Raw genomic sequence first — 22,717 nt, 5'->3', positions numbered from 1 at the left:
CAGTCCCTTCTCCACTGATAATTCTTTGAAGGGAATCTGAGGCTCTCTCCTCTCAAAAGTGCAAGACCACACTCTCCTTCCTAGCCATTAACACACCCAAGGACAAAGTACGTTTTGGGATTTTATCCCAGAAGAGCTGGATTTCCAGGACTGGGACAGGCCGTGGGTCATGCGTCCTCTCTTCTTATGTGTATTGGTTGAGCATCTACTATGTATCGGGTCTCCAGAAAGGGAGCATGCCCCCACTCCCCGTTTCCTTAGGACACAGTTGGAAGAAATGTGTATGTGTGTGTGTGTGTGTCCTACTCTGTGACTCCTGGGGTTCAGCCAGGCTGGGTGGGCTCATAGCAGAGGCAGCTGGGCTCTCCCTCCCAACCCCTGTGATACCAGCCTGGCTTCCTGGAGACCAAAACCACAAGTAGAGCACAGAGGCGTAAGAGACACTCAGAGGCTGGGTTTGGTCGCATGCATGTAAAGGAGTGCTCTCTCTCTTGCAGAGAGAAAGTTATAAACAGAAGGAGCAAAGGTCCGAGCGGGTGTGAGGAACACATAGCAATCGCATCCCCCTCCCGGCCCCAGGATGGCCCTTCCCACGGGCAGGCACGCGTAGCAGTCAAAGATGGCCCCAGACATGTGGCTCCTCTCTACGATCATCGGATTGCTGACAGCAGCCCTCTCAGGTAGGGCCCCTTTCCCATCTCCTGCCACTCATGCTGGAGGATGTGGGTCCTGGCCTCTTGGCCCCCTTGCTGGTCATGTTCTCACTTACCTTCCTAGAGCCTTCTAGCCAGGACTGTCCCAGGGAGGCCCCAACTCTGTCAACGGCGACTGGGGCCTGGAGAGGGTCCAGGAACCCCCTGGAGGGGCCAGGGTTGTGCCTGGACGGTGCTAGAAGACTCCCGGGCATGAGATGATGTGGGCAGCAGGCTTGGTGTCTCCTCAGCAGGCTCCCAGGGTCTGAGGAGGGAGACACTCCCCACCGTAGGTTCGGGAACTCCCCCAGCCCTATTTCTTGGCAACTCTCAGTAGGGAGCGGCCTGCCTTCCAGAAAGGTAGGACCACGGCGATTGTATTCTTGACCCAAAGCTGAGGCTCTGGACTCACTAGGCTTCTGCCATTCATGGTAGAACTGTCCAGACATAGACCGTCGGGGAAGCCAATGGGCACCGAGGACAGCCCGTAGCTCGGGTGCAGCCAGTAGGGGTAGTTTAGGGCACAAATGAGTGGGAAAGCACTTCCTCCCCCATCCTGAGCTCCCCCTGGGCGCCAAGGCCCTTTGCGACCTGGGCGGGGGCATGAGGTGGCCAGAAAGTTTGGGGGCTGGCTGTGCTCATTGGATACTGTTGGCCTCTGCTGCATGCGGGGTCCAAGCTGGCAAGAACCGGGCAGAGGCCCATCCTGCCTCTGTTGGGACCTCACAATTTGGGGATGGGGAGATGCATGGAAACAGAATTCTGGGCCAGGGAGTCTGGGCCCACCTGGCAGGCAAGATACCAAGTGCTTTCACTTTGCTTTCAGAAGGTGACCGAGAGAGGCCCCATCGGGAGGGGCATCCAAGCCAACTAGGAGAACTGGGAGACCTGGGGAGTTTTTTGGGGTGGGGGCAGCTCTTCTCTCTGCCTCTATCTGGAGGCACATGCTCCCCCACACTGGTTCAGGGAAAGCCATTTAGCTCTGGGAGTGGGAAAGTGTGTGCCTTCGGCTCCATGTGGGGCGGCTTGGTTTCTCCTGCTCTGCCAAGAGCACTGGAGCTCAGCCACCTTCTGCCCCTGAGCTAAGACAGACAGACGGTCAGAGGGGCATCCCTCTCACCACCACCTTCTGTCCTTTTCCATGAGGCCCAGCCACCAGCCTCGGCTCGGAAAAGTCTAGGAGGGCAAGGTCTGCTGGCCGGCCCCGGGGAACTGGCCTGGAGTGGTGCCTGACAGCAGCTGGGACTCCAGGGCCCCAGCAGAGCTCAGCAGGGTGAGATGAAGGGGCTCCTGGAGCCAAGGTCCATACACCTGAGTCCTTTTCATCCCTTCCTGACACTCCTGCCTGGCCCACTCCACTCCCAGTACAGATATTTACTTTGTGTTTCTAAAACTGCATTTATAGTCAATGGCCTCACTTGTTACTAATACTAGTTTTGAAAGGAAACTTTATGTCACTACTGTTAAGTGGAAAACTGGTATCATGTGTCAGAAGTATAAGGTGAAGGTAAGCATAAAAATAAGTGGGGATGGAAACCAATTTCTATTACGTGTTAGCAAAAAGTGGAAAGGATGTGGGGTGCCTGGGTGGCTCAGTCATTGGGCGCCTGCCTTTGGCTCGGGTCATGATCCCAGGGTCCTGGGATCGAGCCCCGCATCGGGCTCCCTGCTCAGCGGGAAGCCTGCTTCTCCCTCTCCCACTCCCCCTGCTTGTGTTCCCTCTCTCGCTGTCTCTCACTCTGTCAAATAAATAAATAAAATCTTTAAAAAAAAAAAAAGTGGAAAGGATGCAAAGACCCTGGAGCCTGAAGCCTACACTTGTGTTCTCTGTTGAAGGGGGGATAGGGGACGGGGATAAAGACCCCTTGCCCCCAAGTTGTCATTTTCTCCTTGACTTTCCAGGGGGACTGAGAGCACTTGAGCAGAGAATAATTTCTTTGCCATGAGATTTCATAGCACTAAACGCTGCGTCCTTAAAGCCTCTGAGTGTTCCCCGATGGTGTCTGTCCTCCTGCTGAGAACCAGGGCCTGGCAGGAAGGACATGCAGGCCAAAGGAAACTGTGCTCTAAAGCCCTAGGAGTGGGGCGGGGAGGGCCAGAGCGAGCGGATGTGGGGAGGCCGTTCCCCCCCTCCCAACCCACCTGCCCGAGCCGTCCTTCCCTCCACCCAGGTCCAGCAGACCCCAACCCCGGCAGAACCGGGCCCTCGGTGGGCAAGATGGACCCAGATCTGCTCCAGGGTTCTCCTTGGCAAAATCAGTGTGTGGGGCAGATCAGGTTGGGGAAAGGAAGTGAGGGCCTCCCAGGAGAGAAAGAAAAGGAAAGAAAGACAACAGAGAACAAGGAGGGAGGAAAAGGGGCCAGGAGAATGAGGCCCACAAGGGAGTTCCAGGGCCTTCTGCTTGAGAGCTATGGAGCCCTGATGGGGTTATCAGGCTGTGCCCTGGGGCCATAGGCAGGTGCAGGCTGGCCCTCTGCACCCCAGCAGTCCCGGCCAAGGCCTCCCCTTGCCTGCTCTCCTTTGCAGTCCCAGCGCCAGGCTCCATCCGCGGCCTCACACGGCTATTTCTCTGGCCTGGCTGGCCTGTGTTCTGGGCTGTTCTCTCCTCAGGCTTGGGTGTGTGCTGTTGAATGACCAGGGCAAGGACCACACTTTCCAATTCAGCTGGTGCTCCCTGAAGGCCTGGGTCCAGGCCCAGTTTGTCCCCCTACCCTCCAGTTTTGTGCCTCAGTTTCCTGATCAGCCAACTGGGGACAAAGAGGCAGAGAGAATGAACTTGAAACACTTGACTGGGGAGGACGGGGTGCGGTCAGGAGACCAGAGTATTGCTTGGGCCCGGTCTAATTCACCATGCATTCTTCTCTGATCTGGCTTTTGCGCCAGTGAAAATGGGTGCTTTGGGCAGAAAACCCCTAAGGGCTCGGTCAGATCTAACATTCTGTGTGCAAAATAGTAACAAATAACCCGACCTTTCCCCGAAGGGCCGTGAGGAGTTCCAAGTGGCCCATGATCGGTGAGGTCCTGGGGAACTGCTTTCATGTACTAGGAAGGCCATTTGTGGTTACTCTAAAAAAAGCTTCTTAAACGAACAAATTTTTAAAAATCAGGCTTTTGGGGCGCCTGGGTGGCTCAGTTGTTGAGCGTCTGCCTTCAGCTCAGGTCATGATCCCAGGGTCCTGGGATCGAGCCCCGCATCGGGCTCCCTGCTCAGCAGGAGGCCCGCTTCTCCCTCTCCCACTCCCCCTGCTTGTGTTCCCTCTCTCGCTGTGTCTCTCTCTGTCAGATAGATGAAATCTTTAAAATAAATAAATAAATAAATAAATAAATAAATAAAAATAAAAATCGGGTTTTTCCCTTCACTTGTAAATTCAATATCCAAAAATCGTTTTATTTATAAGTCCAGTAATTTTTAACAGTGACTCTCAGGGAGCCTTTGATTAATATTTCATCAGATCAGGTCGAACGGAGTAAGCTTCCTTAAATAACAAATACCACTCACAAATGCACGTAATTGAGTGCCCTTAGATCTGTCATATCCCATACAGCCACCACCAGAATATGCATTTGAAACGTGGTAGTCTGAGCGCACAAGTGTTGGAAAGGTAACACACAGAGCAGATTTTGAAGATGTGTTCAAAAAAAGAACGTCAAGTATCTCATTAATAACTTGTTTATGCATTACATGTTGAAATGGTATTTTGCATAGGTTGAGTTAAATACATTTTACTGTTACAATTAAGTTGGTCTATTCCTTTTTGATTTGTAAAACACATGGCCACTAGAAAATTATAAATGACCTATGTGGCTTGCGTTGTGTTTCTACCGGAGAACACTGCCTTAGATAATCTAAACTGCATCTACAAATTTAATGAATTTGATTCTCTTATAAATGCTACAAATACCTCTAAGAAACAAGCCTTTTTCAAGGATTTCAGAGAATACTTTCTGCTCTAAAAAACTAACACTTAAACAGAGTGAATATTAAGTTCTCTTAAATATTCTGATAATGTTTACAGACATGGCCAAATTCTCTTAAATTTTTAAATTAAAATTTCAACTAAAGTCGGGCGCCTGGGTGGCTCAGTTGGTTAAGCGACTGCCTTCGGCTCAGGTCATGATCCTGGAGTCCCTGGATCGAGTCCCGCATCGGGCTCCCTGCTCGGCAGGGGGTCTGCTTCTCCCTCTGACCCTTTTCCCTCTCGTGCTCTCTGTCTCTCATTCTCTCTCTCTCAAATAAATAAATAAAATCTTTAAAAAAATTTTTTTTTCAACTAAAGTCAATTACTCGGCCACACACATAAGAAATGCTAGCAGCCAAGTGTTCGTAAACATCACAGATCTAGGACTTACTGCACCAACACACAGCAATTGATCCACCTGACACTTAGCATAAATGTATAATTACTGTGGGTTTCCATGTACTTCCACCATCTTTATTTTTAAAATTCTAATCTTCTTGGGCTTCAAAGCCACTTCCCAAGAAGAAGAGGACTGTCCCAGAGCAGATAACTTGGATGATCCCCAGCAGATGGGGGTGGCTCTGTCTTAGGGACTGCAATGAGGTCAGCTTTTTAATTGATTCCTATGTGCTGTTGATGGGTGTGCAGTGCGCTTTTGGATAGCCTCTGCCTTCCACTCAGGTTGGTCCCTCGACCCATGACCCCTGGACCCAAGTTCTACAAACCTAATTCTCAATGTCTCCCCCACCCTCAACCCAGAGGGCTTCACCACTTGATTGGATTTAAATTAAACAGATGTGTTTACGATTCTCTTCTTCTTTCCCTGCTGGCAAGACTGCAACTGATAGATGTATAAATAATGTATGACCGGCATTTGTACATTTCTCCCCGCTCAGTCTGGCTCTCTGGTTACAGGTCGATGACTGGTGGGGCCATTAGCTTGGCGGTCACCACTGTGGTGATGTGGGACAAGGCAGCTCCAAGGGTAACGTGGGTTATTACAGAGGGATCTAGAATGAGTAAGAAACACTGTCCTCAGACTCCCGTCATTCAGTCTCTATTTATCGAGGCCTGCTCTGAGCCAGCCTCACTTTCTGATTGGAAAGCTCGGGAATTAAATTGGGCCCCCAGCTGTTGGATTCCAAGGCGGAAGAATCAGCTGTCTTCCTGAGGGCAGGGAGGGAGGCCCCAACTCAGGCTCCGGGACAGGGGCTTGGAGGAAAGACCATGAAACCACCAACCACCACCCGTGCCGATGCTCAGCCCTGCACTGAGCAGACCCTGGTGGGGCTGGAATCCCCAGGCCCACCTCCTCTCTACTCAGTGTGTCCTCAGACCCTCCAGCCCACCCTCGGCGCTGCCTACCGCCCCCCCCCCCCCGCCCCCATCCCCACCCCCGGCCCTTGGGGCCAGGGCGACCGGAGTTAGTCAGGGCAGCACTTCCTGGGGGCCCTGGTTCCTGCCCCCACCCAGTGTTTGCCAAAGCTGCCATTTATCTGACAATTTACTTAATACTTTTAATTGATGTTTTAAAGTGTAAATACATGCATTTTTTAGAAAAAAACTTTATGTTCCTCCCTTAAAGATAGAGCCATTGTAAATCACCTAATGGTAGTTAATGGTGAAAATAAACATCATGGATACAAAACAATGTCACGAAATTCAGATGTGTAGCTGCTTTCCCTTTGCTCAAACGGGAGGGTTTCTAGAAATCAGGCATTAAGGACAAGTGCCCTGGGAGATTTTCTCCTTCAAGTAATCAGAAAGGCTGAAAGGGAAATACAGGGCATAACTTCCTTCACTTGGCTAATGTAAGACCATGTCAGTGACAACCTAAAGCATTTTTCAAACCTTTGGATATGTGCCTCACACTTTGGAAGCACTGATCCAGAGAAAGGACAATGGGAATAGACAATCTGTTCCCCTTACCGGACACAGCCCGGGGAAGCCTTCTGTTCACCTTCCCAGGGGACACCCTGGATATAGGGGCCCCATATTAGGCTGTCCCCAGACCCCCTGGGCAGCCCCTGGATTCCTGGTGAGCCTTGAAGTCGGGGATGGTGCCCAGATTCATGTCCCCCAATTTAGCTCTGGGAATCGAGCCCCTGCAGCATGGGGAGAAGGAACCTGGAGGAGGGGGGAGGTGGGGGTAGATTCTTAGAACTCACTGTGGCTCTCAATTGCTGGGTAATCTCGGCAGGCTCATTCCTTTCTCTGGCCCTAGTTTCTTCACTGGATAAATGGGCAAATTGAACACTAAAGACCCAACCGAAAAATCCTTGTACTTTATGTCTGTGCCTCAAGGTTATTACCGTTTGAGGAGCAGGGCTGTGGAGATCCAGCTGTTAGAAACCAGCCCGTGGGGACACCTGGGTGGCTCAGTCGGTTAAGCATCTGCCTTCGGCTCAGGTCATGATCCCGGGGTCCTGGGATTGAGCCCCACATCGGGCTCCCGGCTCAGCGGGGAGTCTGCTTCTCTCTCTCTCTCCCTCTGCCCCTCCCCTCTGCTTGTTCTCTCTCTCTCTCCCAAATAAATAAATAAAATCTTTAGAAAGAAAGGAAGGAAGGAAGAAGAAAAAAGAAAGAAAGAAAGGAAGGAAGGAAGGAAGAGAGGAAGGAAGAAAGAAAAAGAAAGAAAGAGAGAGAAAGAAAGAAAGAAAGAAAGAAAGAAAGAAAGAAAGAAAGAAAGAAAGAAAGAAAGAAAGAAAGAAAGAAAGAAAGAAAGAAAGAAAGAAAGAAGAAAGAAACCAGCTCCTGGTTGGGCACAACATGGTAACCCCAGCCGGCATCTGCCATGTGGAATCATGGACCTTGGCATCAGGCAGACTTGGGTTCTCAGTCCCAGCTCTGTGTGACCCGGGGTGATTTCTTAGCTTCTGTGTGCCTGCATGCTGCAAAAAACACCCACCTCGGGGTACTTGGGTGGCTCAGTCAGTTAAAATCTGCCTTCAGCTCAGGTCATGATCTCAGAGTCCTGGGATGGAATCCCGCATCGGGCTCCCTGCTCAGCGGGGGGTCTGCTTCTCCCTCTCCCTCTGCCCCTCCCCACGGTAGGAAAGTTAATTTAGATAATGCATTGGAAAGTACCTGAACATAGCAGTGCTTTAAAATGTTAGCTTTAAATGTGTTACAGAGCAAAGAAAAGGATCTTGTAAATGTGAATACAGGATTTAGTGGTTAACACGCAGTTTGCACATCGAGCTCGTTTACCCACATGACAACCCCATGTATAGATAAGGAAAGCAGGGGTTCTCAAGGCTGAGAGACTGGCCCAAAGTCTGTAGCTAGTAAGGGTCAGGACTTCAGCGTAAGTGTCCCGACTGGCAGCTCTGACTAGGGAGCCTTGGAGTCTCCTAGAGAGGAGTGGCCTGGCTCGTCTCCCGGCTTGCTGCCTAGGGGGCTCCATGCAAATACAAGGCATCTCCTCCTGCTATTACAGCCCCCCGGCTGCAAGCCAGAGGGGCCCCTGAGGGTCTGGGGTTCCCTGGAAAGCTTCTCGGGGACAGATGGGGTCAAATGGGGCTGCTCTCACCAAGGCCCAGCCCTCACGGGGTCTGCCCTGCACTTACCCACGTACCTGGGCCAGAAATGAATGAGGGCAAAGCTAGAGAGGTGCCATGAGCCTAGGAAAAGCTTGCCCAGCCGGAAGCTTCATCTAGTTCCGCTTATTGAGCACCTGCTGTGTGCCCAGCCCTGTAGGACAGTGAGATGTGAGATACGAAGGTTCGCCCTTGAACCCTTGGAGTGTCGTGAGGAAGATGATAAAACACACACACGAGGGTCAGCCTGGGATAGGTGTGATGACAGGTACAATCCGATGACAGCCATAACTAAGACCCACTGCAGGGCACTTACCATTCTCTGAGCAGTAGCTAGGCTGATCCTGTCCCGCCCTGACATGGGGGCAATCACCCCATTCTACAGGTGGGTCCACTAAGGCTCAGAAAGTTATGTATTTTGTCCCAGGCTGGTGGCTGGTGTGGAGTTTAAACCCATGTCTGTAGGTCTCCAAAATCCACATTCCCCATCACAGGGCTACACTGCCTTCAGGAGCTGGGAGTCCGAGGAGGGAGAGTTCAGGCCTCCTGGAAACACGGGGCGGCTTCCCAGATGGGGAACCCGGCTGTCTCAGGGGGCTAGACAGACAGAGGAGGCTGGCACAAAGACAGTGTTAAAAATGAGTGCACGTAAAAACTGCTGAGGTCTGAGTAAAGTGTATATAGGCTAGTTAGTTTGTGTTGCATCAGTATGAACTCCACACTCCGTAAATTCGTAAGTCATGTGAGGACTAGGACATGTGAGTTATTACCTCCATTTTACTGATGAAGTTGCTGAGGCTCAGAGAGGGGAAGGGACTTTTCCTAGGTCACACAGCTAATAGATGCACAGCTGGTAGATCGTTGACTTGACCTTATGACTCCTAATCCATGTTCTTTCCCAGCCCTGGAAAATAGGCAGGGCTTGGACCACGGACCCCATCCACCTCAAGATTTCTCAGAGAAGGTCTCCCCATTCTCAGGAGACTTTTCATCTCACCCACTGCCAGATTCGCTATCATGGAACCGGGGTAAAAAAAAAAAACAAAAAAAAACCCTGAAGCTACCTGAGTCAGAAGTCACTGCCTGGATGAGTACCCTCTCTGAGCCTCAGTTTCCCCGGTTGTAAAGCAGGGTTGATGGAAACCTCCAGAACACAGGTCTGGGATGAGGTGCCATGAGATGTTGGCTATGAAGTACTTGGGGAAATCTGGAGTTCCTTGGGGGTGCCAAAGAGCCCCACAGCCATAACTGCTGCCGGGCCTGGGGCCACGCAGGAGCTCACGCGGACAGCAGAGAAAGAACAGAGGGAAGCCCCAGTTTCCACCCATCATTTTGTAGATCCCTGTGGCTTGACTGCCTTCTGCCAGAAAACGGCCACCAAGGGAGCCTCCGAGAGGCCAGCCTCAGCAGGGAGGCAGCACGGAGGGAGAAGCCGTAGGGCCCTGGGGAGATGTGGACTGGGATCCCATAATAGGAAAGTGATCCCCTTGCTTTCCCCTGGCCTCCACCTGTGTTAGGAGGTGGCGGGGCACATTAGAAGCTCCACCCTATGTTTCCAGGCTTCCTCCAACCACTCCGTCATGGCCGAGCTGGGCTGGGCTCTCTGGGCAGTGCTGACAGATGCCCAGGGAGCCTACACATGGGGCTGGGGGCCACAGGCTGTGTAAGCGAGGAGCTGGGGGCTTCTCAACATGTCTTGGGGCTCTCATCTGAGCACCCCACTTCTAATCTGGAAGTCACCTGCTGAGCACTGAGCAAGGGAGGACACAGAGGTGAAGTCACTGTGTCCTCACAGCTACACACAAAGCCAAGCACAGCTTTGGCTTTTATAGAAGCACAAACTGATAGTTGGAGAGCTCCAGCCGTGTAGCCAGTTGCTGTCGGAATTGGGACCAGAGTCACTTTCTGGTCACTGTGTCGCCCGCCAGCCCGCTGCCTCTTTCAAAATGGAGCTTGGTGGGGGGAAGGATTTTATCTATGCTTTAGTATAAATTTTGGTAGGGTGCTCACCTTGTCTGGGAGGAGTGCATGGGAGCTGGGCCGGGCTGGGGACAGAGGTGGGAAACCACCATGCCCTGGACAGGGAGGAGGTCCATCCCCCACTCTGCTCGGGGAGATTCACTTTCCCCTCCTTCCATCAGCTAAACTAAAGTAAAGGCACTCTCCAAATGAACTAAACTCCTTGGAGAAATGTGCCACACTCTGCAGACAGGATTCTAGAAATTTCATGACAGTATCTGGGCTGGAAGAAATGCCAGAGGGCCATGATCTACTCCTATTTGTCAGAGGAGAAAACCGAGGTACAGAGTGGGGGGTGACACCCGAGCTCACGGAGCCAGGGTGGGCAGCCCGGTGGGTAGGGGCGGTAGCGGGGGTCCTGCGCTCTCTCAGCCTCGGGCGGTGGTCCACCGTGGTCTGAGGGGAGCACAGGTGACCAGGGCTCTGAGATGTCAGCTTGGCAAAGTGAGGAGCTGGCTTCCTACACGCACTCTTCCTGCACACTTCCATGGCGACCCCGTCCTCAGCCTCTACCTTCTTTTTCTCTCAGGTTTTTTTCTCCCCAACATTTTATTTCAACAAAATTTCAGACTGGCTGAGAAGTTGCAAGTTCCATATGCTCTTCACTCAGATTCCCCAACTGTTAACATTTTACCACAATTGCTTTACATTTTCTCAGCCTACCCATTTTTTGGCCTGTCTATCTCTTACTTTTGGCCTGAATCATTTGAGAGTAGGTTGTAGACATAAGGTCCCTTTCTCCTAAATACTTCAGTCTGTCTTTTTTTTAAAAAAAAGGACATTCTCTGATCTAACCGCGATACACAGGTCAAAATGGGGTAGTTGACGTCAATACAACATTAATAGATAATCCACAGACCTTTTTCAGATTTTGCCAATTGTTCCAATAATGTCCTTTAAGGCAAAAGAAAGTTCTAGTTGGGGTACCATGCTTTATTCTTGTCTCTCTTTATTTTCCTTTAATCTAGAACATTTTCTCAGATTTTCTTTCTCTTTCATGACATTGATTCTTTTGAAGAGTATAGTCCAGTTATGCTTTTTTTTTTTTAAGATTTTATTTATTTATCTGAAAGAGAGAGTATAAGTAGGGGCGGGGGGTGGGGAAGCAGAGGGAGAAGCAGACTGCTCACTGAGCAGGGACCCCAATGCAGGGCTTGATCCCAGGACCCTGGGATCACGACCTGAACCAAAGGCAGATGGTTAACCAACTGAGCCACCCAGGTGCCCTGATAGTCCAGTTATTCTGTGTAATGACCCTAGTCATGGTTGGTTTGATGATTCCTCATGAGTGGTCATACCTCCCGCGGCAGGAATAGAACAGAAGTGCTTGGTGTTCTCAGTGGGTCGTATCAAGAGGCCTGCCGAATCAGCTTGTCCCATCTTGGTGTTCTAATTTTGATTGCTTGGCTAAGGTGATGTCTGCTAGGTAAAGGGACTCTTTTCTTCTTTGTAACCAATATGTATCTTGTGGGCAGGTTCTTTGAGACTATGTAAAAATTTTAGCCCCCCCTCAAACCTTTACCCACTAGTTTTAACATGATTGATGATTCTGGCCTGAACTGGTTATTATCACCACCGTTTCTGGATGGTGATGTTGTAACTCCATCACTCCTTCTACAAGTTTAGTCGCTGACTTGGCTCTCTTTGCTGGTTCAGGGGTTAGGAGCCAATTGGCTCAGTGCCTGGAAGGCTGGAGTTGATGAGCCCATCAGGTTGAGCCTCTGGCAGCCGCCATCCTCCCGGCAAAGCCTCAGACTTCAAGGAGCTTCTATTTTAGTGGGGAAAATAGAGAAATGAGCAAGCATGTTTTATTTTTATTTATTTTTATTTTTTATTTATTTACTTTTATTATTATTATTTTTAATTTTATTATGTTATGTTAGTCACCATATAATACATCTTTGGTTTTTGATGTGGTGATCCACGATCCATTGTTTATTTTTTATTTTTTAAGATTCTATTTACTTATTTGACAGAGAGAGACACAGCGAGAGAGGGAACACAAGCAGGGGGAGTGGGAGAGGGAGAAGCAGGCTTCCCACTGAGCAGGGAGCCCAATGCGGGGCTCGATCCCAGGACCCCAGGAATGTGACCTGAGCCGAAGGCAGACGCTTAACAACTGCGCCACTGAGCAAGCATGTTTTAAAACTGTCTCATATCAGAGAGGAATATGTGCAGCAAGGGAAATAAAGCAAAGCAAGGCAGACGGAGAGTGAGTGGGATGGGGTCCCGGTAAGGCCTCTGGAGGCATTTGAGCAGAGACGTGAATGATGAGATTAACCTGGAATCCTGAGAGATCGAGAGATCAGGGAGAAGGACCTTCCAAGTGGAGGGAACACAGGCGTGAAGGCCCTGAAGTGGAACGGTTGATGGAGTGCTGGAGGAGATTGCCGAGGGGGAGGGAGAGCAGAGGAGATGGAGGTGGGCAGGCTGCAGGTGTTGGGGAGCACCACTCACGTAGGGGCTTGGAATGAACCCACAGGAAATGGGAAATCATCAGAGAGTTTTAGATATCAAAGGACGTGATCTGATTCGCCTTTATGCATATACAATTATTTAACAACCCTTGTCTATGATCAACTCCATATTTAAACCTAAGTCAGTTTATTTAAACCTAGGAATCTTCTATCACCATCATGCATCTCCAACAAATATTACTTCAGTAAATAGAATATGCCCATATAAACAAAACACTGAAAACACAGTGGCATTAAAGAGCCTGCTACCCAAGCCTGGGTCACTCTCCCCTTACGCAGAGTGTTGGGTGTTCAAGGCTGAACAGCACCACCCCACACTTGTAATCCCAAGCCCTGACAAGCAGCAAAAAGACGAATCCACTTGCTGTGGGATTTAGTACTATTTGATATCCAATCTTAAATTGTCTGGTTTGGGAAACGATGCACTGGTGGCAGGGTCAGGTGGGTGGGGGGCAGCAGGGAGAGAGGGGGGCAGCGCTGTGATGGAGGGAAGTGCAGTCTGAGGAGCACCCTCAAACCAGGAGCAGTCAGAGGCCGGAGAGCTGCCTCCCACTCTGGCAGTCAGACCCCAGCTGGCCCAGTTGGCCCATTTTAGCACGGAGAAACTGAGGCCCCCAAAAGGAACAGGGACATACCCAAGGTCCTAATAATGGCTGATGTCAATTCTACCCTCTTTCCTTGTCCCTCCCACCCAAATCCAGCTGAAAATTCACACCCTCCATACACATTCATCATCCTTATGGTAAAAACGTTCTCACAACCACATGAAAAGAAATCTCACCCAACTCGGCCTTTCATTCTGGGAGGAGGGAGTTTGCAAGTCCCCACAGTGATGTGGGTGTTTAGTCTCAGCATGAGGGCGGGTGTGAGGAGGGGCATCGTGCGGGCTTTGATTGGTCTTTGTCAGGGGGCTGTGAGAACGTGGACTCTGGGCTCTGGGAGGCGAGCATTTGATTCCAGGCTCCAGCACCTTCTCTGTGGCTCTGGGCAAGTTCCTGAACCCTCCCGAGGGAAAATGGGCACACCCGAATGCCAGCTCCTCTGTTCTTACACTCTAGATGGGCTTTACGCCCTCCCTGAAGATCCTCACAGACCCCTTCCAGCCACCTGCCCGTGTGCGGGCGGTCTCGGGTCCAGCCATGTCAGCACAAGCCGTGAAACGGTCCCAGGCAGCACTTGGGGGGTCAGACTCTGGCCCTCTGGAAGTGAAGGAGGGGCTCAGGCACGTACCTTGTGAGTTTCCCTCTTCTCCCTCCCAGAATCCCCTAAATGCTCCCATGGGCTCTCCCCAGCCCCTGCCTCTTACAGGCAACCTTTGTTACAGGAATGGGTGACTCAGTTTTCTAGAGCTACCATAACTCAGTACCACAGGTTGGTGTGTGAGCAACAGAAATGTATTGTCTCAAGCTCTGGAGGCTGGAAGTTCAAGATCAGGAGGTCGGCAGGGTTAGTTCCTTCTCAGGCTGTGAGGGAGTGTCTGTTCCAGGCCTCTCTGGTAGCTTCTGGTGATTGCTGGCTTTCTTTGCCTCTCCTTGGCTTATAGAAGCTCCATTCCCATCTCTGCCTTCATGTTCACATGGCATTCTTCCTATGTGCATACACCTGTGTCCACATTTCCCCTTTTCATGAGGACACCAGTCCTATTGGACTAGCGCCCACCCTAGTGACCTTATTTTAACTTGATTACCTCTGTGAAGACCCTCTCTCCAAATAAGGTCACATGCTTAGGTATTGAGGTTAGGACTCCAACATATCTTTTTTGTGAGACACAATTCAATCCATAGCTGTGTGTGTGTGTGTGTGTGTGTGTGGTTCGGGGGTGGAATTTCTGGGTCATGACTAAGGAAATGTTTTCTAAAGTGGTTGTCCTGACTATGCTGCCCCCAGCAATGTACAGAGTCCCTGCTGACCTCCATTCTCAACAGTCAGTATTACCCCACGACTTAGCTGTGGACAGTCTAGTAGGTATCAGGTAGTATCTCCCTGTGGCCCTGCTTTGCATTTGCCTGATGACTGTGAGGCTGGATACTTGCTGTAAGTTTATGGATCTTGTGTGTTTTCTCTACCATGAAATGCCGCTTCTGGCTGTTTGCCCATTTTTCTATTGCTTGCCTTTTCCTTATTGATTTATACACAAGCTTCCTTTTGGAGGAGGGTTTCCATTAGGAAAGGTGAGGAGAGGGGAAGAGGAAAGGGGAATTAGGGCAACTTTTCTGGCCTTAAGTTTGGAGGACTGACCCTCACAGTTACTCTTTCAGGGGAGAAACAGAAAACCACATTGAGTCTTCTGTCTCTTTCTGGAATCCGTGGGGCCAGGTACAATTCAGAATCTGCGATGTTTGGATTTCAGAAAGGGGACAAGGTGCCCTTTTGTAGACTTTGTAATGTCACAACAAGGGCCTGGCTAGGCACTGGAATCAAATACGTTAATATTTCTGCAGCAAAATGTATGATTTTCCACACCATGTGGAATAAACAAAGACTATGAACACCTTGCATCAGGTCAGGTCAGGTGTTGCCACCAACAGAGTTATGAAAACACTTTCAGTTTGGGGGTCTCTGGGGCTTTCAAATTGCAGTAAGGGATTGTGCATGCAAACTTTTAAGTCGGGCCCTGCGGTGCCCCCTTTCTCGGCTAATCCCTTGATTGCTCCACGAAGGGGATATTACCATCACCATTTATGTGGAGAAAGATCGTGGAAACTCAGAGAGGTTAAGAAATACAGATCCTGGATTTGGACTCACATTAGTCAGACTCCAAAGCTCACATGCCTCCAACTTTGCTGCTGTGTCTTCCCCAACCCTTTGGGGGTGACTTCTTGGCTTCTCTGCTCCCCAAGGCTCTGGAGTTTGAAAACAGAGTCACAATTCAGAGGAATGGATTGGGAGGGCAGAATGCAGCTAGGAGTGAGTAGGTGGGAGGTCAGTTGGCTGAGCCAGACCCTCAGCCCAAAGCAGTGGGTGCTGGTGGCCAGAGCCTGGGATGCTCACCTCAAACCTCTGCAGAACTTCCCAAGTGTCCATCATGCTTTGATACTGATCAAACATTCAGCCAGCTCTCTACTCACCCCGGATTGAAGCCTAGAGGCTTGACACCATGGGGAGAGGCACTGACCAGAGATTTTAGTCATCACTGGGGCAGAGGCTGAGAAAGCAACACGTCTTCCCAGTATTTAAATCAGGGCTCGAGCACCTTTGCAGAGAATGGTGGGGAAGCCCCGTGATGCTAGGCCACTGGCAGGGAGAACAAGGTATGTACAGAGAATGGTGGGTCACTGCTGCCCTTGGCCATCTCTCCTCCTGGTCCTCTCACCTCTGGAAATTTGCAGGTTAGGTCTCCCAGGTTGTCTAAGGCTTGGATAGCTCTTTCTCTCCATCACTTTCTCATCCCTGAGAACTCCTACTCATCCTCTAAGACCCCTTCTAATTGTCCCCTGCTCTTTGGACTCAAAGTTATTCCCTCCCACCTCTACTTTTCCCAGAGCCCTTTGCTCTGACCCCTGGGATAGCCATTAGACCTGACTATAATTAGCCGTGAGTACATCTGTGTCCTCCACCACGGCTGGGGCCTGGCATGGAGTCTGGCCGAGAGTGAAGAATGAATGAAGGAATGAATGAATGCACCTTCTTGGCTAAGGGTTAAGAGAGGCGGAAACGTTGGAAGGACTTTCGAGCCACCTCAAAAGCACCCTGCATGTGACTTGTGGAGGAGAGCATGGGGCGACCGTGAGGCCTGGTATCTAAGAATGTGGGCTTGGATCGGAAGTCATGTTCTGTCCCCCGCCCCCCGAGATGTTCTGGTCCCAGCCTGAAGTCATCGGCTTGGGAAGGGCCTGGTTCCTTCCTCAGAGGGAGGCTGATGAATTCCAGCAGCTCTGGGTGCCTGACATTAGGAGGGCCCTTGTCTTAAGGGGGCTTTAGGCCACCTCTGGAAGTGTTAGCCCCACCCCTAGGAGTCAGGGGGATTTTCATCCTGTGCCCACACTCGATCTTCATTCACCCAGAAACTGCAGCTCCAACAGCTCTCAGAGACTCGAACCGGAGTCGCTCCTGAGAGCCAGTGGGTGGGGACAGGTCCCCTGGAAAGCCCTGTGTGGCCCAGCAGGGTTTCGGCTCCCACTGAAACCGGAAAACCAGTCCTGCTCCCCTGCACAGGGGGCCAAGATCTGGGGGATTTTATTCTTGAATTTCACTCCAGCTTAGCACACTAACTAAATCCTTGGTAATTGTGGGTCTGTGGGTCTTTTCCCCTTGCCCCTGTGAAACACTCCTTGACCATCAAGGCCTGGCCCGAAGATCCCCTCCCCTGCAGTCACTTCCCGGACTTTCTCTCCTCTGGGTTCCTTGAGGACACCCTTCATGCCACCAGAGAGATGGGAGTTGAGCCAGCTCTTGACCCCTGGGCCTCCAGGCTGGGCTCTGGGCTGCAGGCCGGCCGGGAGCTCCCTCACCTCCACCTTCCCGCAGTAGAGCCCAGAGAGGGTCTGGCCATGGCACCATCCCGGAAATGTTGGTGGAGGTGAGGTGAGTTACAGAGACTTCTATTAAAAATAATGGTAACTAGAATTTGTTGAGCATTTACTCTATGTCCCGAGGTATTTATCAGGTGGCAACTAAGGCAGCCCAGGAAACCCTCTGTCTGGTTCAAATCCTGCTTTGCCTCTTATGAGTCCTGTCCTTCTAGAAAGTTCCTTAATCTCTTAGACCCTAAATTTCCCCATCTGTAAAATGGGGACAGTAAGAATACCTTTGTCTGAGCATTATGAAGGAGATGAGAGAATTGACCACTATTAAAAACCCATGTAGGCACACAAGAATCATTCACAAGTGGCATTGATATGACTCGAGCAATTTATAAAGGTTTTTCACCTATCTTGTCTTTAAAAAGACCAACTGTTGTTTTTATTTTCATCACCAAAATTATATATAATACAAAAGTTACTGAATTTAGAAAATAATTTCGAAAATAAAGAAAAAAACCACACCTGTCATGTTACTGGTAACTATTGTTACTATCCTGTTAAGGAATCTTCCAGATATTTTGTTAGAGAGGAATATTACACACATATAGAAATGAACTGAGAGTGTTTCAACAATCCCTAGGCATCCCCACCGCCCTCATTTAAGAAATGTTTACATTAAAAAAACAAAAAATGTTTACATTTTTTAAAAGACTTTACTTGTCAGAGAGAGAGAGAGAAAGAGCACAAGCAGGGGGAGCTGCAGGCAGAGGGAGAAGCAGACTCCCTGCTGAGCAGGGAGCCCGATGTGGGACTCGATCATGACCTGGGATCATGACCCGAGCCGAAGGCAGATGCTTAACTGACTAAACCACCCAGGTGTCCCTTTTTTTTTTTTTAAGATTTTATTTAATAATCTGCTTTATCCACCGACTACATGTATGTGCATACACACGTCGGGCACATATACACTTTTGTACTCGTTGACTCAGCAAGATCTTGGATATTTATGTGGGCCAGCTGTTGGGTCTTTCTTGGGATGGGACTTCAGTCCTGGGAGGGTTTTACACCTGTGAGGTGGGGGAAGCAAGTCTGGCATATAATGAGATTTGCCCAACATCCCCTGAGCGTGGAGGAAGCTGGGTTTCGAACCCAGGCAAGTTTGATTCAAGCACCCTACCCAAGACCAGCTGAATCAGAGTTCTAGAGGAGGGACCCGACATCCACCTCCTGCACTCAGTGGTCTGAGTTCTACAGGGGATGAAGCAGGTGGGGCCCGTGAAAGGCCCGTGTCGCTGGCCTGCTGGGCTCTCTTGGAACCCCATCCTTCCTGTTATCTCTTGGGATTTATATTGAGCCACTCATGATCCTCTATGCTCAGTGGCGTCTCGTCTTACCGTCTGGCACCTGCAAAGAAGGTATATAGTCTGGCACGGGAGCCTGAGCAAGCCTTAGGTCAGGACCACAGGAGTCTTTGCTTTTGGAGGAACTCCTGTTATCATGGCAACCGCAGGCCACCTCTCATCTCCAGGACCACCGGATGCCATGCTTGCAGAGCCAGGGAAGGCGGCAGCAAGAAGTGAGTGTGGGGCAGCTCTGCTAAGGTTCATAAGAAAGATGGAGAGGAAGGAGGAAAGAATGCAGTCTTTGGGGAACTGGAATAGTCCTTTTGCGGAGGAGAAGGCTGAAGGGCCCTCGGAGTCATCGATATGCCTGGGACGGAATGTGTAATCGATGGCCAGATGCCCTCCCCTGTGCAGTCTGGACTGGACAAGAGAGAGTAGACCAAAGCCTCAGGCTGCGGGTAATAATGACGGCAGCAATATATCACGTCCTAGGCCTCTCACCTCCGTTCTTCATGCAGCGCTCAGGGCAACACGCTGCAGCCCCCGCATCATATACGGTGTCAGCTTCAGATCAAGTCTGGCAGGGCTCAGGGACCTTCCCGAGGTCACACAGCCAGCGATCAGCAGAGAGGGCTCGGGCCACTATTCTGTCTGTCCCCCAAGTCTGCATTCTGAATTATGAAAAAAGGATTTCCGGAGAGATGCCCTGGTGCGTGGGAAAGGCCATGGACCCTCCCACTCCCAGGATCTTCCGGCCTCACGCATCTCCCCGGCACCTGCCCCAGTCACGCGCGTGGTGAACGGTCAGCGGGTGTTAATGGAATTGAACGCAGGCCAGCCACAGACTCATTTCTCAGCTCCCAGCATAATGTCACTCACACCCCCTCGCTTTCTTGAGCAAGAGAGGGGAGAATGGGGGAGTTCCAGAAATCTAACAGACCCCAGAGCTGGTTATGTTGCATTATTCTTATGGTGGCGCTTCTCTTTCAGTGGAGGTTATGAGTTGTTGTCCTTGACTCCCCGTGGATTTGGGGGTGGAGGAGGTGAATTCCACCTGGGCGTGTAGGGAGGATGCTGTGCATGCAAACATCCTCTGTCGTGTGTCAGGGTGACCCAAGAAAGGTAAAAAGGCTAGATTTCTCTGATGTTTAACCGTGCTCTGCCCCCCAATTCCATCACACTGGGGAGTAGGGCTTCAATATATGGTTTGGGGTGGGGGGACAAACATCCAGTTCGTAGCATGCACATTGAGTTTCCTTTGTGTCCCCAAGCTTTTCCGAGGTAGAAGAGGAGAGAGCAAAAACAAACAAAAACTGTCAAAGAAACTAAGGCCAAAACACCAAATCACTGACTTGCTTTTAGTTTCCAAGGGGAGAGAGGTCACCCCAACCTTCCTGGGCTCGGAGAATCCCAGCAGGTGCTGCCTGGTCTATTCCCCACAGGCGCCCGACACCGGTCACCTCTGTGAGCGAGGGCCATGCTGTCCAACCAAGCCCCCGGGCCAGCCTCAGTCTCTGTGTCAAAGTAAACTCAGACCAACTGGGTGTCACGACCCCTCCAGTCCCTTCAAAGACGGAACACCGTTAGCTGCTCCCAATCAAGTTCAAAGTTAACTCGTGTGAGCCAGCACCATGCTTCTTTCCAATTTTAATGGAATTATAGATTGTTCCGTTTTTCTTTCCAGTTCTTTTTTTTTTTTTTAAGATTTTATTTATTTATTTATTTGACAGAGAGAGACAAAGCAAGAGAGGGAACACAAGCAGGGGGAGCGGGAGAGGGAGAAGCAGGCTTCCCGCTGAGCAGGGAGCCCGATGTGGGGCTCGATCCCAGGACCCTGGGATCATGACCTGAGCCGAAGGCAGACGCTTAACGACTGAGCCACCCAGGCGCCCCTTTCTTTCCAGTTCTATGGATCGCTCCCCATTAACAACTTCAAGGAAAGTTCTTAAAAGAAAAACATTCACACAGTCCCAGCCCCCTCCCTGTGAGGGCGCCTCCCCCAAACGCCCCTGGTTCTGTTGGTGGTTGGTTCTCTTTCTCCTCAGAGTTGAAGCAGGGGCTTCCAAGGGTGCCGGAGCCAGCCTGTGTTGGAGAGCTGGTGTGGAAGGGGCAGGGCAGCTCGTGGCCATGTGAGGGCAGGGGGACAAATGTCATCCCAGGGGCCCCTGCTCGAGGAAGAATGGCCTCCTCATTGCAGCTCATCCTTGGCGTCAGGACCCCTTTTGGAAATTAGTCCCTGGGGCTTGAGTGCTGGGCTGTATCGCCACTGGGGGTTGAGCTATTGTTGCTACGTTCTGGGCTTGCTGAGCAATGCAAAGTTGGAAGGAGTTTAGAAGACCGCCCCCCCCCCCCCCACCGGCTTGTCAGAACTCCCAGCCCCCCACCCTCGGCACGGTCACTGAAGCAAAAACCAGGACGCTGGATTCCAACCTGTGGAGTAGAGTGGTTAAGAGTGTGGTCTCTGGAGCTGGATAGCCTGTGTTCAAATCCCAGCTCCGCCTTTTTCTAACTGTGTCATCTCAGGCAAATTACTAAATGGCCTTGTGCCTCAGTTTCCCCATTTTGTGGGCTTGCTGTGGGAATTAATCTGAATCAATCCATCTCAAGTATTAGAAAAAGACCACTGTCCTGGGAGTCTGACTTGCTGTGGGCTTTGGGGTACACTTCCTTGCCCCGGGACCTCAGATTTTGCATCAATTCAATGAGATCATAGGCCTGGGCAGTAATAATAATCACGTCTGAGTGGTCTCAACAGTTTACAAAACACTCGCTCACAAAAAGCCTTCTGAGAGAAGCATTATGAACTCCAGCTTACGGAAGGGAGAATAAGGCTTACGTGTCTAAATGACTCCTTGATGGTTAATGAGGGCAGGGCTGGGACTCCTGTCCAAGCCTGTGGGTGTGAGGCCCATGTTCTCCCCCACACCACGCTGTCTGATACAAATATGATGAGAGCCACACTTGTCATTTTAAATTTTCCAGGAGCCACATTTTAAAAAGTAAAAACAAACAGATGAAGTTAACATAATGATATATTTTATTTAACCCAGATGTCCAAAATATCGTTTCAACATGCTGTCAGTATAGAAAGTTAACAATGTACTATTTTCCATTCTTTGTGTTGCTTTTTTTTCTTACCAAGTCTTTGAAATACGGTTTGTGCTTGGCACTTAAAGCCCACCTCAATCCAGACATTAAAGTTTCATCAGCAGGACTTAATCTGTATTTAGATTTCATAAAATTTACTAAGGAAAAGGTAGATTTGCAGGTCTATGTTGCTCGAACATTTCTTTGAATTTTTCCCATGACTGGATTGAATATCAGTTTTTAAAATTAAATTTAAGTAAATCGAACTGAATAAAATGAAAATTTTAACCACATTGGACAGCACAGCACTACACAATTCTCCATTTCGGACAAAATGATCTCTAACATGTCCAGATTTCTACTCCTCTGCTGCATTTATACATAAAACTCTTTGCATATGACAAACCTAGCCCTGAAACGATAGACTGAGAGTAGGGGACAGATTTCCCATCTGTCTTGATAGGATGTTGGAAGTTGTACAATGTAGTGTTTTAAAAGAGTGGCTTCTAGAGCCAAACTGCCCAGGTTCTCGTCTTGCCTCTAATACTGACCAGATGGGTGACCCTGGGTGACTTACTTAACCTCTCTATGTTGCAGTTTTCTCTGCGACGACACAAGGATGCTAAGAGTACCCACCTCACTGGGTACTTGTGAGGATTCAAATAGCTACTACAGTGGATAAAGCACAATGTTATCTTCTACGGGGCATACAGTGAGTGTTCAATAGATGTTGTCTTTCGTTATATATTTTATCTAATTATAACAGAAGGATGGAAGGATTAGAAGAGACCAGAAAGCTATCAACCTGTTGTCTTGCAAGTGAGAAAACAGGTCCGAGGAGTATAAAAGACCCAACCAGGATCACACAGAAAGCTAATGGGAGAAATCAGCCGGGACCCGCTTCCTTAACACTCAGCCCAGTGACCCCTCCACTCTGCTCCCAGGGATGTTGACATTTACAGGAGAGGAAACACCTTGGCCCACTGAGCACACGGGCTCTTCATTTCACCCCCAGGAGCAAGGATGGCTCTCTGGCTGACATGGCCACATCGTGCCAGGCCCTCTCCACAGGCTCGGGAGAACAGAATGCGTGGACAGTTGGCTTAAAACTCATTGTTAATACTGCAAGCTAGCCAC

The 22,717-nt window shown here is 50.1% G+C and overlaps 1 protein-coding gene across 1 annotated transcript in view; it reads left to right on the top strand.

The window, feature by feature from the left end:
- The first annotated feature begins 525 nt into the window (after window positions 1-525).
- Window positions 526-22,717, top strand: part of CD6 (CD6 molecule) — a 41,020-nt gene continuing 18,828 nt past the window's right edge. The window contains exon 1 of the mRNA XM_064576358.1: window positions 526-680. Within this exon, the coding sequence (XP_064432428.1) occupies window positions 620-680 (61 nt within the window). The 5' untranslated portion in view covers window positions 526-619. The remainder of the gene's footprint in view (window positions 681-22,717) is intronic.

Source organism: Mirounga angustirostris, unplaced genomic scaffold, assembly GCF_029215605.1.
Source record: "Mirounga angustirostris isolate CCGP_5_RB_7025 unplaced genomic scaffold, mMirAng1.0.hap1 SCAF_13, whole genome shotgun sequence".
In the NCBI taxonomy this organism is placed as follows: Eukaryota; Metazoa; Chordata; class Mammalia; order Carnivora; family Phocidae; genus Mirounga; species Mirounga angustirostris.
The sequence above is the reverse complement of the archived record's forward strand: the minus strand, read 5'-3'. Positions and strand labels throughout refer to the sequence as shown.